This window comes from Chiloscyllium plagiosum, chromosome 42 (assembly GCF_004010195.1).
Source record: "Chiloscyllium plagiosum isolate BGI_BamShark_2017 chromosome 42, ASM401019v2, whole genome shotgun sequence".
NCBI lineage: Eukaryota > Metazoa > Chordata > Chondrichthyes > Orectolobiformes > Hemiscylliidae > Chiloscyllium > Chiloscyllium plagiosum.
Genome location: NC_057751.1, coordinates 5644084 through 5662773, shown reverse-complemented (window position 1 = coordinate 5662773; position 18690 = coordinate 5644084). Strand labels below are relative to the sequence as shown.

The window sequence follows — 18690 nt, the reverse complement described above, 5'->3', positions numbered from 1 at the left end:
AAAAGATAATCAGAGGGTTAGGTAGGATGGACAGGGAGAGCCTTTTTCCAAGTATGGTGATGGCGAGCACGACGGAGCGTAGCTTTAAATTGAGGGGTGATAGATATAGGACAGATGTCAGAGGTAGTTTCTTTACTCAGAGAGTAGGAGGGGAATGGAATGCTTTGCCTGCAACGGTAGTAGATTTGCCAATTTTAAGTACATTTAAATCATCATTGGACAAGCATATGGGTGTACATGGAGGCTTCAGATTGGTGTGACAGGTCGGCACAACATCGAGGGCCGAAGGGCCTGTACTGCGCTGTAAATGTTCTATGTTCTATGTCCTAAGACAATTTCAGTTTGTACATGTTGCTTATGTTTTAGGACGAAATACAGATAAAGACGATTTCAGTCCATCTGTCAGGCGAAGCATTTTCAGAATCAAGAAGGTTATAGGTGGAATTACAGATTTTTGAGGGTATTGAAAACTGAGTCTTGATGAGAAATTGTCATCGTGTCAGCAGTGCCCCATTTGTGACAGTGTTGGAGGACTTGTTGTAATGATGTTTCTGTTCATTTGTTTCCCAGGTGGTTTTGCTATCGTGTTCCTTGTGAAAACTCATAATGGGGTGAAAAGTGCACTGAAGAGGATGTATGTCAACAATGAACATGATTTGCAGGTCTGCAAGCGAGAGATCCAGATCATGGTGAGTTGCAAATGTTATGACTATGTGGAACCTGACTTTTTAAAATAGCTGCCTACAATTTGCATTTTCACTTAAGGATGGGCTCAATTAGAAGTCACGTTGGGCAACCATAGAGGGACTGAGGAGGTAACCTGATGCTCAGGTTGGCAGGTCAAAAGACCTGCCTTGCAGATTTGGCTGTTTCCAGCGTATGAAAATTAGGAAGAGATATTGGAATGTCCCTTCAGCTCTCCCCCACCAATCTCCACCTTTACATGCACCCACCTTCTACATCTGTGCCAATCGGTGCCATCCAGCTCATCCCAAAGGCTTTTATAGTAGCCTTGTGCCTCCTTAACTCTGACCTGTGTCTCTCTGCTCTGGCATCTACTATCCAAACTGACGTTGTCTCTGCCATGAGAGACCTGAGAATTGGAATCTCTCATTGAGCAATCTATTCATAGAAATCATCAAACAAAGAAAAAGAAAAGTAGTTTTGTTTTAGCATTCCAGAATTTCTCCCAAATATTTCAGGGGATGCACTTTTAAATGCCTTTGACATTTTCAAACACTCCCTTTGACAGGTGCTCATGAAGGTTTTGACAGTTGATTTTGATAGTTCACTTGAGACCTTCCAATGATCTTGGCACTAACAAGTTCATGCTTTATTTGTACACATTGATACCAACTTGGAACAATCCCACGAAACAGGTCTGTAGTTTGCCATTTTCCCTCTCCCTTCCTTAACTGGTGATGTTGCATTTGCAAGTTTACAGTCTGCAGGAATCTTTCGAGAAACTTAGCTTCTTTCTAATGACTTCCTTCAAAACTTGGGGATGCAATTGATCTGGTTCAGGGGATTCATCAACCTTCAGTTGAACTCAGCTGTCAAGAATTCCCTCCTTACTAGTACTTGTTTTGCTTCATTTCGTTGCTCAGTTTTACAAGTTCCTTAGGCACCTCATGTTTCTGGTTGGGGTTCTGCATCTTCCTGCGTGAAGATGAACCTAAAGAAACTGTTGAGTTTCGCCACCATTTCTGTGTTCGCCACTGTAAGTTCTTCTTTCTCCACTTTAATGATCCTACATTTGCCGAGCTTGTCTTTTCCATTTTACATCACAAAAGATGCTTTTACAGTCTGCCTTCATATCTTTTGCTGGCTTGCACTCATAATCTCTTTTTCTCTTTCTTGGTCATTCTTTGCTGTGTTTTACCTTGCTCTCAGTCCTCAGGCTTACCACCTTTTCTGGCATCCTTATATACCAAATCCTTTGATCTCATGCCGTTTCGAACTGTTTTCATTTGCCATCCTTGATTTATCTTTTCAATTAGATTTTCATGTCTCACAAGAATGTATGTTTGTTGCAGACCATTTATTACTTCTAATACCAATCATTGCCAGTCGAAAGATCAAGTCACCATTGTGGTAGAAGATGATAGGGCGACTGTGTCAGTGGAGTGAGGTGACTGGTGATAGTTTGACCGGAGGGCCACCATGCCTCAGACGAGAGGTGGTTTGGGAAGGTTGGACTTCGTGGTTACCTCAGCCGGAGCAGTAATTGAACTTGTGCTTTTGGCATCACTTTGTGTTTCAAACTAACCATTCTGCCAACTGAAGTACCCAACCCCCTGGCCATTGCTCATCTACTTCTCTGTGTACTCCCGTTTTGCTGCCCTGGTCTTGCTTGACAGATGCCCTGCAGCTGGTTGGAGGAATCTCTATTGGTCTCTGGGATAACAACCTGACCATATAAGACTAAGAATAAGCTTCAAGAGAGGGTCATTGATTAAAAAATTAATACATTATTAAATGAATAAAATGTTATTGAGTAACTCCATGTCTAGCAAATATTACGGTAAAATAAATGTTATTTTCTGTATATTATGGTGATGTGGCAGAAAATATTTTAAAAGAATATGAGGGAACCATTGCCCTGTGCTTCTGCAACACCAGGGGTAATGATGCTCTTGACCTTTTTTGTCCACTTGCTTTTTGCCTTCTCCTCTTTTGAAGATGCTGCCTCCTGCTCAGCTACTGCTGTTCCAGCAATAACTCTTTGTTCTGTTGACAGGTAGCTGTTCTCTAATAAGTAGACACCACATTCAAAGTTACCTGACTGTGTAGCTGACAGGGTGTATCATGACCAAATCACATGCAGTTTTCACATCCAAGCTTTCTACCAGGAAGTTGTTAATCGCATTCAGCCACCGGTATCATGGCTATTTCTACACTTGCCCGACATCCTGAACCCAGAGCAAATGCGGTCAGTTCTCGTCGCCATTCTGTGTTTGTTGATATCAATGCAAATGCCACTTTGTGTGTTATAGAATCACTTCTTTGCAGGTTGTTATTTGGACAGCAATATGATGCCAATAAAAACAAGTACTGACCTACTCGTGACCAAGCATCCTCTTTATTGCAGAGGGACCTGGCTGGGCACAAGAATATTGTCGGATATATTGATTCCAGTACGACGGCTGTCGGCTCTGGAGAGGTCTGGGAAGTACTGATCCTGATGGATTTTTGTCGAGGTGAGGACTTTTATCACATTACCTAATGGGGCCTTCAATAATGCAGTGTTTGTGTGTCTTGATTTGTTAAAGTGGTGCGTCAAGATCCTTTGTTTTAATTCCTTCGTGGCATCTTCGTACATGCGTGAGTAGTAAGCCTTCAACGCTAACATATCAAAGCTATTGAGACTGATGGGCTTCATTGCATGATCACCATGTTAGTTTGCCAGCACATAGCACATATGAAAGTTGTGAAATATGAAGTAGCATTATTTTTCCTGTTTACAGAAGTGAAAAGTTCCATTTTAGTGAAAGGTTGGTTGTGCACACAAAGTCCCAATTTGTTAGGATTTGGTAAAACCTGTCCAATTGACCAAGCTCTTGTTGATCTTACATAATGTTTCTATAGGTCTCATAATGTGTTTGATGAAATTGCTGTGCTGCACCTTCAGACTTGTTGTTACGTTAAAGGCATCAAATAAGTCTCATGTATTATTGGGAGTTGGACCGGAGTGTCTTTTTTAGAATTTCTGACAAGGTGTGTGTATCATGGCCAAAGTTGAAAAATGTGATGCTGGAAAAATACAGCAGGCCAGGCAGCATCCAAGGAGCAGGAGAATCGACGTTTCGGGCATAATCATTCCTGAAGAAGGGCTTATGCCCGAAACGTCGATTCTCCTGCTCCTTGGATGCTGCCTGGCCTGCTGTGTTTTTCCAGCATCACATTTTTCAACTCTAGTCTCCAGCATCTGCAGTCCTCACTTTCTCCTGTATCATGGCCAAAGTCAGCATTTGTTGCCCATTTGTAGTTCATACAACTTGTTCAGCCATTGAAATTGAGGTGAAGAATCAAACACATCGCTGTGCTTCTGGAATCACATGTAGGCCAAACTGGGTCAGCAGCAGGTTTTCTTCCCTAAAGGACAGCCATGTGCCAGATGGGTTTCAACGACAATTGAAGATAGTTTCACAGCCGCTGATACTGAGAATAGCTTGCTCTAATGTATCTTTTAATATAAGAAAATCAATAATTGAATGTGAGTGTCTGTTACAGTGACCGTAAAACTATTAATAACAGGACCCATCAGCAGGCTCAAGCTTTGACTTCGGTTCTTTGGAATCTTTTGGGTTGCATTGTTGAAATACAAGCTGAGAGTGGAGGAACATAAGCATTCTGGTTTGGACTGAAATCAGCAAGTTTCTTGGCCTCATATTTGTCAACTATTCGATTCGGAAAGGGGCTAATTCTGGGAAACTTCCTTTACAATGTGGAGTTTCCTCTGTAAGTAAATGATTGAAAATATTCATTGCAAGATGAGAAGCGCTTCTGAGTTCAGCATTTTGTTCACTGGTCAAGGCTTCCCTTCATTTCTTGCTTTGTTTGTTCTTGGTGAGATTATTGCTATGCCTTGTCATTTGTTCACTCATTATTGGAAACCTTGGTTCGAGAGGGTGAGTGTTTGGTACTCAACATGTCATCACATCTTCGCAAGTATTTTATTTTGCTTGTTTGTCTCAGGAAAGAGACCCTGACATGTTGTTCTTCCCTGCGCACTGCTGTCGTGTCTGATTCTACTATGTTGTACAGAGTCTACAATTACTAAACAAGGAGAAACAAAGGAATTGGACACTACAAATTAAGTCAATAGAGATCAGCGCTCTTTATCCAACAGCAAGTTCAGTGATTTGCAGTGTTGCACAGTCTGCACTTGCTGTTAGTTACTTGTTGGAAAGGGCATTTACATTCTCCAGTGCACCTGGAGGAGAGTTTCTCCTGTGCTTTATTAAGAGCCAGTTGGATTTTCTTTGGGTCTGCGAATACCTTGGTTGGCTTGTGAGTGTAAGGATATCTGGGACAAGAATAATGCAAGGACCTGTGCAAACGAATGATAGATATCCTGGAGCTCAGTTCAAAATACTGCCATTTATCACATTTCTGGGCAGGCTCCTCTGCTGGTAGCCACTGGAGGAGAGAATTGCGAAAGTTGCCTACATTTTTAATTATACGATTTCCCTTGCTCCTTTGCCTTGCGGCACATGCAGCTTGCACTGAACAACTCCCAAATATTAGGAAGTGGCTGGGTGCAGAATTGCAGGTACCATCATCCTGTTTGGATTGAGACTTTTTATTTGAGCAGTGGATTGTGATTGCAGGTTACCATGGCTACGGATGTGAAATACCACAATCTGATTTTGATTTTGGAGCTTTCACTCATATTAATTAGTGTACTGTTTTCCCAGCAGTGCCTACACCAGATTTCCTCTTTTTCAATGTCCTTCCTTGCTTTGCATTTATCAATTTTACAGAACAGAGAGGACAGGAGAGATGCAGTTCCAGTATCGTGATAATCACTGCTTTGAACGTCATGGCACAACAGCTCCTATTGAAGCTCATGACCTAATCTTCCCTCAGCAAGTTACTGAATTTGGGAACACACATTTGGGGAATTTTAGGCCTGTTGTGCCATTCCTTGGACTTGAATTGAACTCCTGCACCATGTGCATCTGCCACGCCTCCAGTTGCTTCAGTTCTCAGCCCTGAGACAATCACCTGTTCAGCTTGCTTTCCTTCCTCTCTTTTCAAGCCACTCTTTTCAGATCTAACACTTGAACTCGATTTGGGTGACCTGTCCAGATGTTTCAATCCTCGGCTGCACATCGCGTTCTCTCATCAAACCTCTTAGATTGTTGCACCGCACTCGACCTTTTTGTCGTGGTACAGTTCCCAAGCTGCCTTGTATGATGCATCCACTGCATTGGCAAATTGACTGTGGCATCCCACCCAACTAGAAACACCTACAATAATTCATGCTGTCACTATTGCACCTTTCCATGCACATGAAAAAGATGTCACACCTGCCCTCCAAGGCTCCAAAAAGTCTTCACAACTGAAGCAGTGATTTATTTGTCCATGTTTTTCTTTTGTGTTCTGTATTTGCGACTCGCAATGCTGGCTTTCGACATGAGTGAGACCAAAAGCACATTGGTTGGCTGATTGCAGTCTGTTTTTTTTTATCAATCCATTCATGTGACCCCAAGCTTCCGGTCCCTAACCACTCCAATTCATCACCTTGCATCGCACTCACATTTCTGTTCTCAGCATGCAGCACAGTTCCAGCAAAACTCAAAGCTTGAGGGGCAGAACCTCATCTTCCGACCTGGCATTTTACAATCTTCAACTGTCATCATGAAGTTTAATAGTGTCAAACCCTGAACTCCGTCCCCTGTTTTTTGAGCACGAGCACAGTCTTACATGTGTCATTTATGTTTTTGCTTCGAGCCAGAACTGTTCATTATCCTGTTGTGGACATTTGGTCTGGGCAACTGCTTTGTTTGTTTCCGAGCAGCAGAGTGGCTCAGTGGTTAGCATTGCTGCCTCACAGTGCCAGGGACCCAAGTTTGATTCCACCCTCGGGCGACTGACCGTGTGGAGTTTGCGCATTCTCTGCACGTCTGTGTGGATTTCCTCCAGGTGCTCAAGTTTCCTCGCACAGTCCAAAGGTGTGCAGGTTAAGTAGATTGACCATGCTAAATTGCCCATAGTGTCCAGGGATGTGCAGGCTAGGTGAATGAGCCATGGAAAGGCAGGGATACGGTAGGGGAGGGTGGATGTGGGTGGAATGTTCTTCTGAGGGGAGGTATGGATTCGATGGGCCGAATGGCCTGCTTCTTCACTGTAAGCATTCTATGACTGCAAGGACTTTTGCATTTTCCTTATGTTCTTTGACATCTTTGTCATTTCTGTCCAGCTGTCCACATAAACCCAAAACGTCCCTTTTGTTCTTCTTTTCTCACCCTCTTCAAAGTTTAAAACCCCTCATATTTGAAGGTCAGTGGGCATGAGTTTAAGGTGAGGAGCAAGTGATTCAAAGGAGACCTGTGGAAAAACCTTTTCACCAGAGGGTGGTAGACACACGGAATGTGCTGCCTGAGAATGTGGTGCAGGTAAGTATTCTCGCAACATGTAAGAAGCATCTAGATGAGCACTTAAAATGCCAGGGCATAATAGGGTTGTAGATAAAGTGCAGGTAAACGGGGATTAGTGTTATTTGGTGTATGTTGCTTGGCATCGACATGATGGACTGAAGGGCCTCTGACAATGATTCTTCAATCCTCACATTTCTATACTGTTTCAGTTCTGAAAGATTATCGTCCAGGACTTGAAACATTCACCCAGTTTCTCTCTCTCCACACATGCTGCCAGGCCTGCTGAGTTTTCTCCAGCACTTCTGCTTTCATGCCAGGTTTCCAGTGTCCAAAATATTTTGCTTTAATGATGTAAGGGAGACTTCTCTTGCGTATTCACTTCTTTGAAGTGCAATAACAGCTGCCTGGCTTTGCAGGAATACTTGAAGTTGGGTGACTGGGGAAGGAGTGGGCAGAGGTGGCAGCTTTTCTCTCACGGCTAGGCTGTGACATCTTGCAAGCACAAGTTGACTTTTTTTTTCTCTCTGGAACCTGTTTTTGCTAACAGTGGTAATACTTACAACACAGTTGTATATTCTTGTCAAAAAAGATTTGCAACATGGAAATAAAAGTGGAGTGATTCACTCATCAACCATTTCCCATCAACCATAATTTCCTAACTGATCCATGATTTGGAGATACCGGTGTTGGACTGGGTGTACAAAGTTAAAAATCACACAACACCAAGTTATAGTCCAACAGGTTTAATTGGAGGCTAGTGTGCTTCCAGTTAAACCTGTTGGACTATAACCTGGTGTTGTGTAATTTCTAACTGATCTAGTTTCTCTTCATATGTCAGCCCTGCCATCTCAGGAATCAGTCTGATTAACCTTCACAGCACGCCCTCCATAGCTGGCGCATCCTCCCTGAGGCAAGGAAAATAAAACTGCGCACAGTGTACCATTTTGTTGCCAGGTACCAGGGTTCTGTCTGACAGTATAATGTGTGGTCTACTCCTCTCCAATACAATCTCATTGTTTAGCAACCGAATGCACTTTGTGACGTTACAGCTGCATTCCAATCCTCTTGTGGTTTGTCAAATTGCTTTTCATGTGGCATTCCTCTGGATTGCAAGCTGCACAACAGGATCAGTTTTCAACCAGATTCCATTTGGCAACACCCACTCTTGTTCTTGCTGCAATACACTGCTGTTACATTTATAGACTTTGGACACAACCTGGCACATCTTTTTGAGTTTGATTCCTCCTGCAGCCACCTTCCTCTGTGATCTGGAGGGGAATTTGAGTTGTATGACATGAGCCACTTGTACTTTCATTTTCAAAATACTGTATAATGCTGGACTTGCTGGGCCATGATATTCTCTTACAAACTGGTGCTGCAGCAGAAAGAAAGAAAAGAAAGGGTGGTGCTGATGTTGGTTTGGGCGAGGCAGGTCAGGTGAGCAGGGGAAAGTGTGGGCCATAAGGTTATTCACAGTTAGTATTCGAGTTAGTCCCAAGTTGAAGCCTTGCCTCGTTTTCTGACTGTTAGGAAAGCTGCCTGTCGTACCAAACCCTCCCATCCCAATGGCAAGGCTGAAGCAGAAAGATTGCTGTGATGATTCTATTCTTTCTTTCTTTGCATAAACAGGGAAATTTTAATCAGTGGTGCTTTCCCTTCCCCTGTGCTGACTCCTCTCTGACCATCGCATCTTTCTCTCATGAGTTGTCAACGGAATCCAGACATTGGAGACAGTTTGACACATTGCAGCTCATCCATACCTCTTCCAAGTGGATAGCATGCATTCAGGCAAGAAGTTCTTCAGGATGGGTGACCTTTTAAACAGCACACTAATTCGAGCATTGTGTCAAATAAAAACTGAAAGAACTGTGAATGCCGTAAATCACAAACAAGAACTAAATTGCTGGAAAAGCTCAGCCGGTCTGGTAGCATCTGTGGAGAGAAATCAGAGTTAATGTTTCTGGTCCAGTGACCCTTCCTTAGAACTGATGGTAGCAAGGAAATGTTAGTTTATGCGCAGAAGGTAGGATAGGGGGAGGGGGTAAGGAGTAAATGATCGGTCGGGATAGAGCCCAAAGAGTAGTTGGACAGACAAAGTTACAAATCACACAACACCAGGTTGTAGTCCAACAGGTTTAATTGGAAGCACTAGCTTTCAGAGCACCAGAGAAGACAAGAGAATAGATAACAATCTGGCAAAGAAGGTGAATAACTGCTCATGGGGACTGTTCGGGGCTAACAATGGGTTATGTGTAATAGCTGACCATGTGATAACATGGCCTGATTTATGGAGTTGGGGTAAGGACATGGGAGAGCTCAAGCCCTAAAGTTGTTGACTTCAATATTGAGTCCAGAAGGCTTTCAAGTTCTCAAGCGGAAGTGTCGTGTCACTTGTCTTGCTCTCACAGCCGAGCTTAATAATAGTATTCCATCTTTACCATTTCTTGCGCGTTTACTATCTTGAGCCTTTTCACCGTTGCTTTCTTTGAAAGCTAAAAAGCTGCTAAGTTTGTACACTTTCTTGAGCTGAGTGAGGTATGTGGGGATTGTTTTGTGAAGTGGGGGTCTGGTGGACTTTAACAAGTTGCTGCACCCATTTTTTTTGTTACAGGAGGCCAAGTTGTGAACCTGATGAACCAGCGCTTGCAGACTGGTTTCACTGAGAACGAGGTGTTGCAGATATTCTGTGACACATGTGAAGCAGTAGCAAGGTTGCACCAGTGCAAAACGCCCATCATCCATCGGGATTTGAAGGTGAACAGAACATGCTGCAGGCGACACAACAGTCTTCAGGGCAAATGCATTTTAAAACATGTTGGCCAATGTGCTATTTCTGTTTTGTGCCTGATTGAAGAACATTGAACAAGTGGGACCGATTAAATCAGATTTTTTTTTTAAATTGCCTCTGTCCGGAATGCAAGATTTACCAAAGGTGGGGAGAATTAGTTTTGTTCTCCCCTGTGTAACCAAGTGATTTAAATGGTTAAAAAGTACCTGAAGATTTTGACTGTTTGGTGAAGTGTCAGAAACCGAGTGCTTCTGTACTTGGTAGTACGCAATACTTATCTTGTCATCTTCCCTTGGTGTAATGAATTGTGCCCGAAAAGCGAACTCCTCCCACTGCCATTAGCGGTGAGTTGTGAATACAAAGCAAGCTTCTGCATATGTGTAGTGGGGTCTACCTCCCACTCTGCCAGCTATAATAGACTGAGAGTATGAATCAGTGTCTGGCCTTATAAAGAGGCAGTGTTACTCTCTCCATCGCCTACCCCCGAGTTGCCCCAGTATATTGAACCATGAGCATGTATTCTGTGACAAGATGAAGCCATACATCTTTCTGTCTCCCCAGTGTGATAAATCATGGGTGCTGCCTTGGTATGTGGTATGTTATCCTGGTCTCCTCAAGATTCTAACCCTGAAGCACTGTCTTGACCCATTTTGCAGATGCCTGTTTTTACAGCAAGTGCACTTATATTTGGAAAAAGGCTGAACTTCGCTGGATTCCAGAGAGGCTGAGTTGCTAAGGGCATAGGCTACACCAATCCTGTGGTATACAAATCAGGAAGGTTACAGACATGTGCACTGATCTATGGTGCATTGGCAGATGTGAAGTAACCAAGGGTTTTTCTTTGTCCTTATTGCTGTTCAGTGACTTTAACTAAACAAGTTGAATAGGGCTGCAATTCCCACTGGCACCCACTGTCTAGACTCAGGCCGTGAGGGTGGTGAGCTGCATTCGGAAAAGACAACGACAGAATTGATGGGGTTTTGATGCAGTAAACGTACGTTGGGTTTATTCGAGAGAGTTGTTCATTTAAAACATGTGTGTGGGGCAGCTTGAGGTACAAAAGCTCAGTGGTGACTTCTACTAACTACATACAATATTCCTCTTCAGGTTGAAAATATACTGCTTCATGACAAGGGACATTATGTCCTCTGTGATTTTGGAAGTGCAACTAATAAATTCCAGAATCCAAAGGTTGAAGGAGTCAATGCAGTTGAAGATGAAATTAAAAAGTAAGTGTTTGTATTTCATTCCATATACCTCAGCAATGAACTTTGACAATGCTAAGCAACTCAGTGAACATTTGCTGCAGCCATGCAACACCTCAGGTCATGTTCCTGGGTGGGTCACCCACAGTAAATTTGTCAAGTCAAATTTCTTCATTTCTGGACTTGCAGGGAAGGATACTTCACACACAAGCAAAGTCAAAACACTGCAGATCGTGCAAATCTGAAATGAAAAATAGAAACTGATGGAAATAATCAACAGGTTTGGTGGCATCTGTGAAGAGAGAAACAGAGCTGATGTTTCAAGTCCATTACTTTTCTAAAGGTCATTGACTTGAATCGTTAGTTTTGTTTCGATTGGCTTAATGCTTTTATCTTGTGATTATATTGGACTCTCAATGCTTTCTCGTGAGCTGCTATGAAGCAAGGAAATGTCTGCTTGCCTTCTCCAGTGAATGAGAGATCAACACTCAGTGTTGCTTTGCCAGTTCCTCAGTGATAGTTTTTCTTGCAAATAGGAATAGGTTGTTCCACAGCTGAAATCTAGAGTTAGGTCAGTGTGGAGTTCCACTCAAAGGTTCATCATTCTTTCTTTCTAACCCTGACTGATTTGAGCATTGCTGGCCCTTTCCATAACTACACACAACCTCTTTTCTCGCAATTAGTCAGTCTTCTCATTCTCAAATCTTGCTTGTGATACACCCCAGGGATATTTGTGGTCAGGTCTTTGCCTGGTGTTGATGAAAGACCTCCAGTCGTTATTGGGCAGGTTCTAGTATCTTGTAAGCAGTTAAGTGCATCAGAAGTTGTCCCCACTTCAGAGGACATCATTCTTCTGATCAAATAATTGCAGCTTGTACTCAAACCAAATGTGAAATATCACATCAAAATACAGAAGAAATGAATGGCTTCAATCCAGGACAAACAGAAATCCTAATGGTGATTTGTATTTGATACTGAATTAGTGTGAAATAGTTACAGAATTGACAGAATGGATTGACACTTGACCTTTCTGTTTGTTATGGATTTTCTGAGATCTTCTATTGTCTGCCCATTCTGCTAATATCCTATCCCCAGAAATGCTCAGGACGTGTCAGTTATAACATGTAAGTCTTGCCACATGTGCCACAACAAGTTAGCAGCTTGGGCTTAAGAATGACCCCCTGTCATAATGGTATTGGTATCTGTGCATGGAATTTCGGCGATGCAACATCCACAGACATGCAGGTGTTGGATCTCCTTTTCCCTATATCACTTGTTCTATCAGAATAATCTGTCACTTTTTGAGGTTTTTTTTTGATTGATGGCGTAAACACTCAAGCTCTTTCTGGAGAGTGTCTCCTTGAATGTAAGTTTACTCACTGAGCTGGAAGGTTCGTTTTCAAATGTTTCATCACCATACTAGATAACATTATCAGTGAGCCTCCGGTGAAGTGCTGGTGTTTTGTCCTGTTTTCTGTTTGTATGTCTTGGTTTCCTTAGGGTGGTTGATATCATAGGGTGGGTGACTAGTTGGTATTCTAGAAGCATGGCATTCTAACCGGAGCTCCTTAATAAACACGTCATAGAGTCATAGAGATGTACAGCATGAAAACAGGTCCTTCGGTCCAACCCGTCCATGCCGATCAGATATCCCAACCCAATCTAGTCCCACCTGCCAGCACCCGGCCCATATCCCTCCAAACCCTTCCTATTCATATACCCATCCAAATGCCTCTTAAATGTTGCAATTGCACCATTTTACATTTGGTTTGCAGCTCATTCCATACCTGTACCACCCTCTGTGTGAAAAAGTTGCCCCTTAGGTCTCTTTCATATCTTTCCCTTCTCACCCTAAACCTATGCCCTCTGGTTCTGGACTCCCCGACCCCAGGGGAAAGACTTTGCCTATTTGTCCGATCCATGCCCTTCCTAATTTTGTAAACCTCCATAAGCTCACCCCTCAGCCTCCGATGCTCCAGGGAAAACAACCCCAGCCTGTTCAGCCTCTCCCTATAGCTTAAATCCTCCAACTCTGGCAACATCCTTGTAAATCTTTTCTGAACCATTTCAAGTTTCACAACATCTTTCCAATAGGAAGGTGACCAGAATTGCACGCAATATCCCAACACTGGCCTAACCAATGTCCTGTACAGCTGCAACATGACCTCCCAACTCCTGTACTCAATACTCTGATCAATAAAGGAAAGCATACCAAATGCCTTCTTCACTATCCTATTTACCTGTGACTCCACTTTCAAGGAGCTATGAACTTGCACTCCAAGGTCTCTTTGTTTAACTTGGACCTCATTTACCATCCTCTGAGACAAAGAACCAGAAATGATATCACCCACCTGAAGAAACCAAGACATAACTAGAAAGTGGGGCAAAAAGCCAGCGCTTCATTGGAGGCTCACTGATAATGTTACTTATTATGGTCATGAAATGTCTGTAAATCAATCTTCCAGCTTAGCGAACAAACTTGCGTCCAGAACCTCAACCTGAGCTACAAATCTTCTCAAAAATCGCTCGTGTCTTTCTTCATTCTACCTGTTTTTGGTTCTGATGTGAACTACAACAATTGGATTTTCCCAGTGTTCCTCCAAACTCTTCTCCTCCAACAAGGAGTTGGCCTGTAGCCTGACAATGTATAGGTAACACAACCGTCTGAACGTAGACTTGCAGCTGCAGAGGATGTTTCGGTTCTCCTTATTGTACTTTGCCCGGTAAAGACCAAGACACACCTGTCCAGAGCAGCCTGACTCTGAGTGAAACATCGTCAAACATGGATAATCTCAACTTTTTGTTAAACCAAAGAGGTATAGCTCTCTAATGAAACAAAGGGTTGGATTTAATGTGATCATATTTGAACAAGATCCTAATGCAGTATTCTTTTCAAAGAGGCAAAGAGTTAACCTGTTGGAACTCATTAAAGCAGTCAGGTTGTTTCCAAGAGTTGGTGTGAAGAAAATGGCTGATATTTAATTTTGGCGATGGGATCTTGTCTGGCTTGAAATTTGGTGGGTGTTGCATGTTGCCTTTGTTGGGAAAGGCGTGCTGGAATTCAGTCCTGCATTTGGCTGGTGACCAGAAGTGAGGACAAAGCCAAGAACTGCAGTTGCTGGGAATCTGAAACAAAATCAGAAATTCCTGGAGAACCTCTGATGAAGGGTCACTGCACCTGAAAAATTGACTCTGCTTTTTCACCACAAATGCTGACAGACCTGCTGAGTTCCTCCAGCAATGTATGTTTTCATTTCAGATAATGAGGAATTCATAAATCATGTCCTCCGAGAGCCAAAGGGACTGTTGTCCTGCTGCAAATAATATGTAAAAAGAACAGAAGGCTTACATTTATGTGGAGCATACCACACTGACCAGAAGGTGAGACACTTGACCCCATGTTTGAGTCGTTTTGGACTGGTGATGGCACTTGTCATACAGGAAACAGCCAGTCTGTGCATAGTAAGTTCCCATGAGTCACAATGTAGTAAATGGTGGGCGGCACGGTGGCACAGTGGTTAGCACTGCTGCCTCACAGCGCCAGAGACCCGGGTTCAATACCCGCCTCAGGCGACTGACTGTGTGGAGTTTGCACGTTCTCCCCGTGTCTGCGTGGGTTTCCTCCGGGTGCTCCGGTTTCCTCCCACAGTCCAAAGATGTGCAGGTCAGGTGAATTGGCCATGCTAAATTGCCCGTAGTGTTAGGTAAGGGGTAAATGTAGGGGTATGGGTGGGTTGCGCTTCGGCGGGGCGGTGTGGACTTGTTGGGCCGAAGGGCCTGTTTCCACACTGTAATGTAATCTAATCTAATCTAAAAAAAAATGCTATTAATGTGTCTTTGTGAGGCCTTGTGAGAATTAGGGGATAAATATTGACCAGGGTACCAGGCATAACACCCTGACTGTTCTTTGAAACATATTGAGACCTTTCACTTCTCGTCTGATTGACAACACCTCTGTCAGTGCAGAGGCCTCTCATTAATGCAGCAACGAGGCACCCTGGATGTTTGACCTCTCGACCTGGAACAGGACTTGAACCTCGAACCTGGTCACTCTGAGGCAAGAATGTTTCCAACTTGGCCATTGCTGACACAGTGTACAACACTTCACATTGAAATTATTTAGAATCGGAGGCATGTATCACGGATGCGTTTGCCCATTTCATGCAAACTGAACTTCAGACAGTGTTTCTAAGAGCTGCACGTTTTGTCGGGTTCTGAAGTGGCTGAAATCAACTTCTGAATTGGAGACCTGTCAGTGATCAATGCTCCGTGCACACAAGCAAGAGCTGGAGCGTTTCCCTCGCTGAACACCGTCCTCTTTGCAACAAAGCAATTTTTTAACAAGTCCTATTATTCAGATTCCCTGAAGTATATATTTTCATTGTTCTTTGTATGATGAACACAGTTTTTGTATTTAATTTACTGAATTTTAAAAGTACGTTTGGAAGGTTGAGTACGCTTCAGCACTTGTGTATTGTGAAATGCCTCCAACTTTGAAGCAATGAACATCTGAGTGCATGATGTCAAGTGAAGCAAAGCTTAAGTTTCTAGTCGACTCCCAAGCTGTTTGTTTCTTCCCGCCGAGTCGTTAAATTTGGGTAGCATTTAGATCTGTCATAACTATCAAGAATTTCAGTTATGTATTGAGGATTATCACAAAATCTTTCTGTAACATCCACTGAAATTCGAAACGTTCCCAGCAGAATGGTAGCAGACGTTCTGTGAGTGAGCTCAGGTCATGTCTGAAGACAGTTATTAGGCTGGAATTGTGAGGCAAAGAATCCGTGGTTTTATAATAAAGCAAAGAACTGCGGATGCTGGTATTCAGAAACAAACACAAACGAAAATGGGAGAGAAACTCAGCAGGTCTGACAACACCTGTGCAGAGAAAACAGAGTTAATGTTTTGAGTCAGTGACCCTGCTTCATGGCTGTTCTCTGTGTGTTTGTGACAGTGCTGGGAACCATCTGAGAATTTGAGTCATGCTGTAATTAAGTGCATTGTATTGACAAACTGGTGGAATGCCAGGGATGGATTAAGTGTTGTCTCATTCCCCTCCCTAAATTTTTGAAGAGCATTGTTGTCAATTTGGTTGTTGAACCAAGAGGCAGTGTTGGTTTAAGTCTTGTTTCCTGGAATGCCATAAACATCAGAAGAAGTGATTCTTTCTGAAATGTGCATTTGCAGATCACGTCTCCTTGACACAAGGCTTTCTCGCTCTTAACAGCTTTTCTGAGCAAACAGACCATTGTTCATAGAGCTAACAATGGAGTGGATGCGTGTTCTGTGGGTGTGTCTCCAGCTGCAGTCAGAATAGCCTTCTCCTTTAGTATGTGAACAGCAGCAAGCTGGTTTCGTGAGCTGGTTTCAGGGCCCAGACAAATGTAATGATACAGACAGAATGCCTCCACGCCACTTCCTATTTTTATTTTTATTTTTCCGAATTCTGTATCCTATCCCTGATCTCCAACGGCCACGGGATCTACTTTAGATTAGATTAGATTACAGTGTGGAAACAGGCCCTTCGGCCCAACAAGTCCACACCGACCCGCCGAAGCGAAACCCACCCATACATTTACCCCTTACCTAACACTACGGGCAATTTAGCATGGCCAATTCACCTGACCCTGCACATCTTTGGACTGTGGGAGGAAACCGGAGCACCCGGAGGAAACCCACGCAGACACGGGGAGAACGTGCAAACTCCACACAGTCAGTCGCCTGAGGCGGGAATAGAACCCGGGTCTCTGGCGCTGTGAGGCAGCAGTGCTAACCACTGTGCCACCGTGTCGCCCACAATAAGGTTCAACTCTACATTTCAAATTAGATTACTTACAGTGTGGAAACAGGCCCTTCGGCCCAACAAGTCCACACCGACCCGCCGAAGCGCAACCCACCCAGACCCATTCCCCTACACCTTCACTATGGCCATTTTTGGATTGTGGGAGGAAACTGGAGCACCCAGAGGAAACCCACGCAGACCCGGAGAGAATGTGCAAACTCCACACAGTTAACGTCTGAGGCGGGAATTGAACCCAGGTCTCTGGCGCTGTGAGACAGCAGTGCTAACCACTGTGCTACCGTGTCGCCCTACTTCTTGGGTAGGATGGATGAGGTCCTGCAGCCAGAAGGAGCGAATGCGAAGAAGGAATAGAATCTTGCTTTTTTTTTCACCACACTTCTGAAAGTTTCCTGCAAGCTAAGACCAGAACACTTGCTGTCCTCTGCGATTTATTTTAACAAATCCCTTGCATTTGTGAAAGCATTTTAGAAGCTGTTCATATGAATGCAAAGAAGAAAATGTCAGCGCCAGTCCAATGTAGGTCCCAACAACATCGTCAGTCCATTTTCCTAAAGTGCTTTCAACGCAGATTGAGAAGTGAAGGCAAGGGGAAATTTGGCACAGAGGTTGTTTTAGTGTTGCTCTGCCAAAACTCTGATGAAATTCAAACGCATCCTAATAGAATGGAAGGACCTAGTCTTGCAGCCAATTATGATCTCATAGGTGTGGAAGGATAAAAATATCTCCAGACTTGCTAAACAACAGATTCAATATCAACAGTAATTCTCAACATGCATTCTACAGTGCTTCTTTAAGGAGAAATGGTTTCTGGCTGATGCAATCAAAAGCCTTGACAATAAAAAGATGAAACGGCTCAGCAGCACTTATTTTCATTGAGCTTTCTATTCTGAAGTGCTGGAGTATTTGACTATATATGGTCATGCATTCAAAGAAAAATGCTTGTGCTGTGAAACCCTTTGTTCCCAGGCTTCTTGGCAAACAAGAAGTTTGATCGATTTGTATAAAGTGGAATCAGTTCAGTCTGCCTGCATGCCACTCTGAGACGTGATCTGAATACACAACATCAGATGCTATGTGTATATTGACAATACACAATTCTACCTCATAAGTACCCCTCATGATCCATCCACCATCCCTAATTCAGTACAATGCTTGTCCAATATCCAGTGTACAATGAGTTTTAATTTTCTCCAGCTAAATATTGAGATCATCAAACCAGAACCTGTTCTGAGCCACTGAATCCAGACCTCTCTTGGGCAATGACCTGTGCTCAGATCAGACCCTTGGCAACCTCGTCTTTGTTGTTGGAATGAGCTTCTGACCATATGCGTATTCCCTTGTGTCAAGACCAGCTTTTTCAACATTGTAGCTGCCAAATGTATTCTTGCCTCAGCTCAAGACCTGCTGATGTCCCGCACAGGATGCTTCCATTGTTGTCAGGACTCGCAACTTCTCATCTTCTATCTTAATCTTTCAGTTGAATCAAAACTTGCTGCTTGCTACCCCCGTGCTTACTGGCCCACTTTAGATGCTGAAAAATGTGCCGCTGGAAAAGCGCAGCAGGTCAGGCAGCATCCAAGGAGCAGGTGAATTGACGTTTCGGGCATAAGCCCTTCTTCAGGAATGAGGAGGGTGTGCCAAGCAGGCTAAGATAAAAGGTAGGGAGGAGGGACTTGGGGGAGGGGCGTTGGGAATGCAATAGGTGGAAGGAGGTTAAGGTGAGGGTGATAGGCCAGAGAAGGGGTGGGGGCGGAGAGGTCGGGAAGAAGATTGCAGGTCAAGAAGGCG

General features: G+C 43.5%; 1 protein-coding gene across 7 annotated transcripts in view; it reads left to right on the top strand.

The window, feature by feature from the left end:
* Positions 1-18690, top strand: part of aak1b (AP2 associated kinase 1b) — a 126916-nt gene that overhangs the window by 23111 nt on the left and 85115 nt on the right. For all 7 annotated transcript variants that reach the window (XM_043681261.1, XM_043681259.1, XM_043681257.1 and 4 more), the window contains exons 2-5: positions 571-689; positions 3092-3200; positions 9718-9860; positions 11002-11123. In XM_043681261.1, the coding sequence (XP_043537196.1) occupies positions 571-689; positions 3092-3200; positions 9718-9860; positions 11002-11123 (493 nt within the window). The remainder of the gene's footprint in view (positions 1-570; positions 690-3091; positions 3201-9717; positions 9861-11001; positions 11124-18690) is intronic.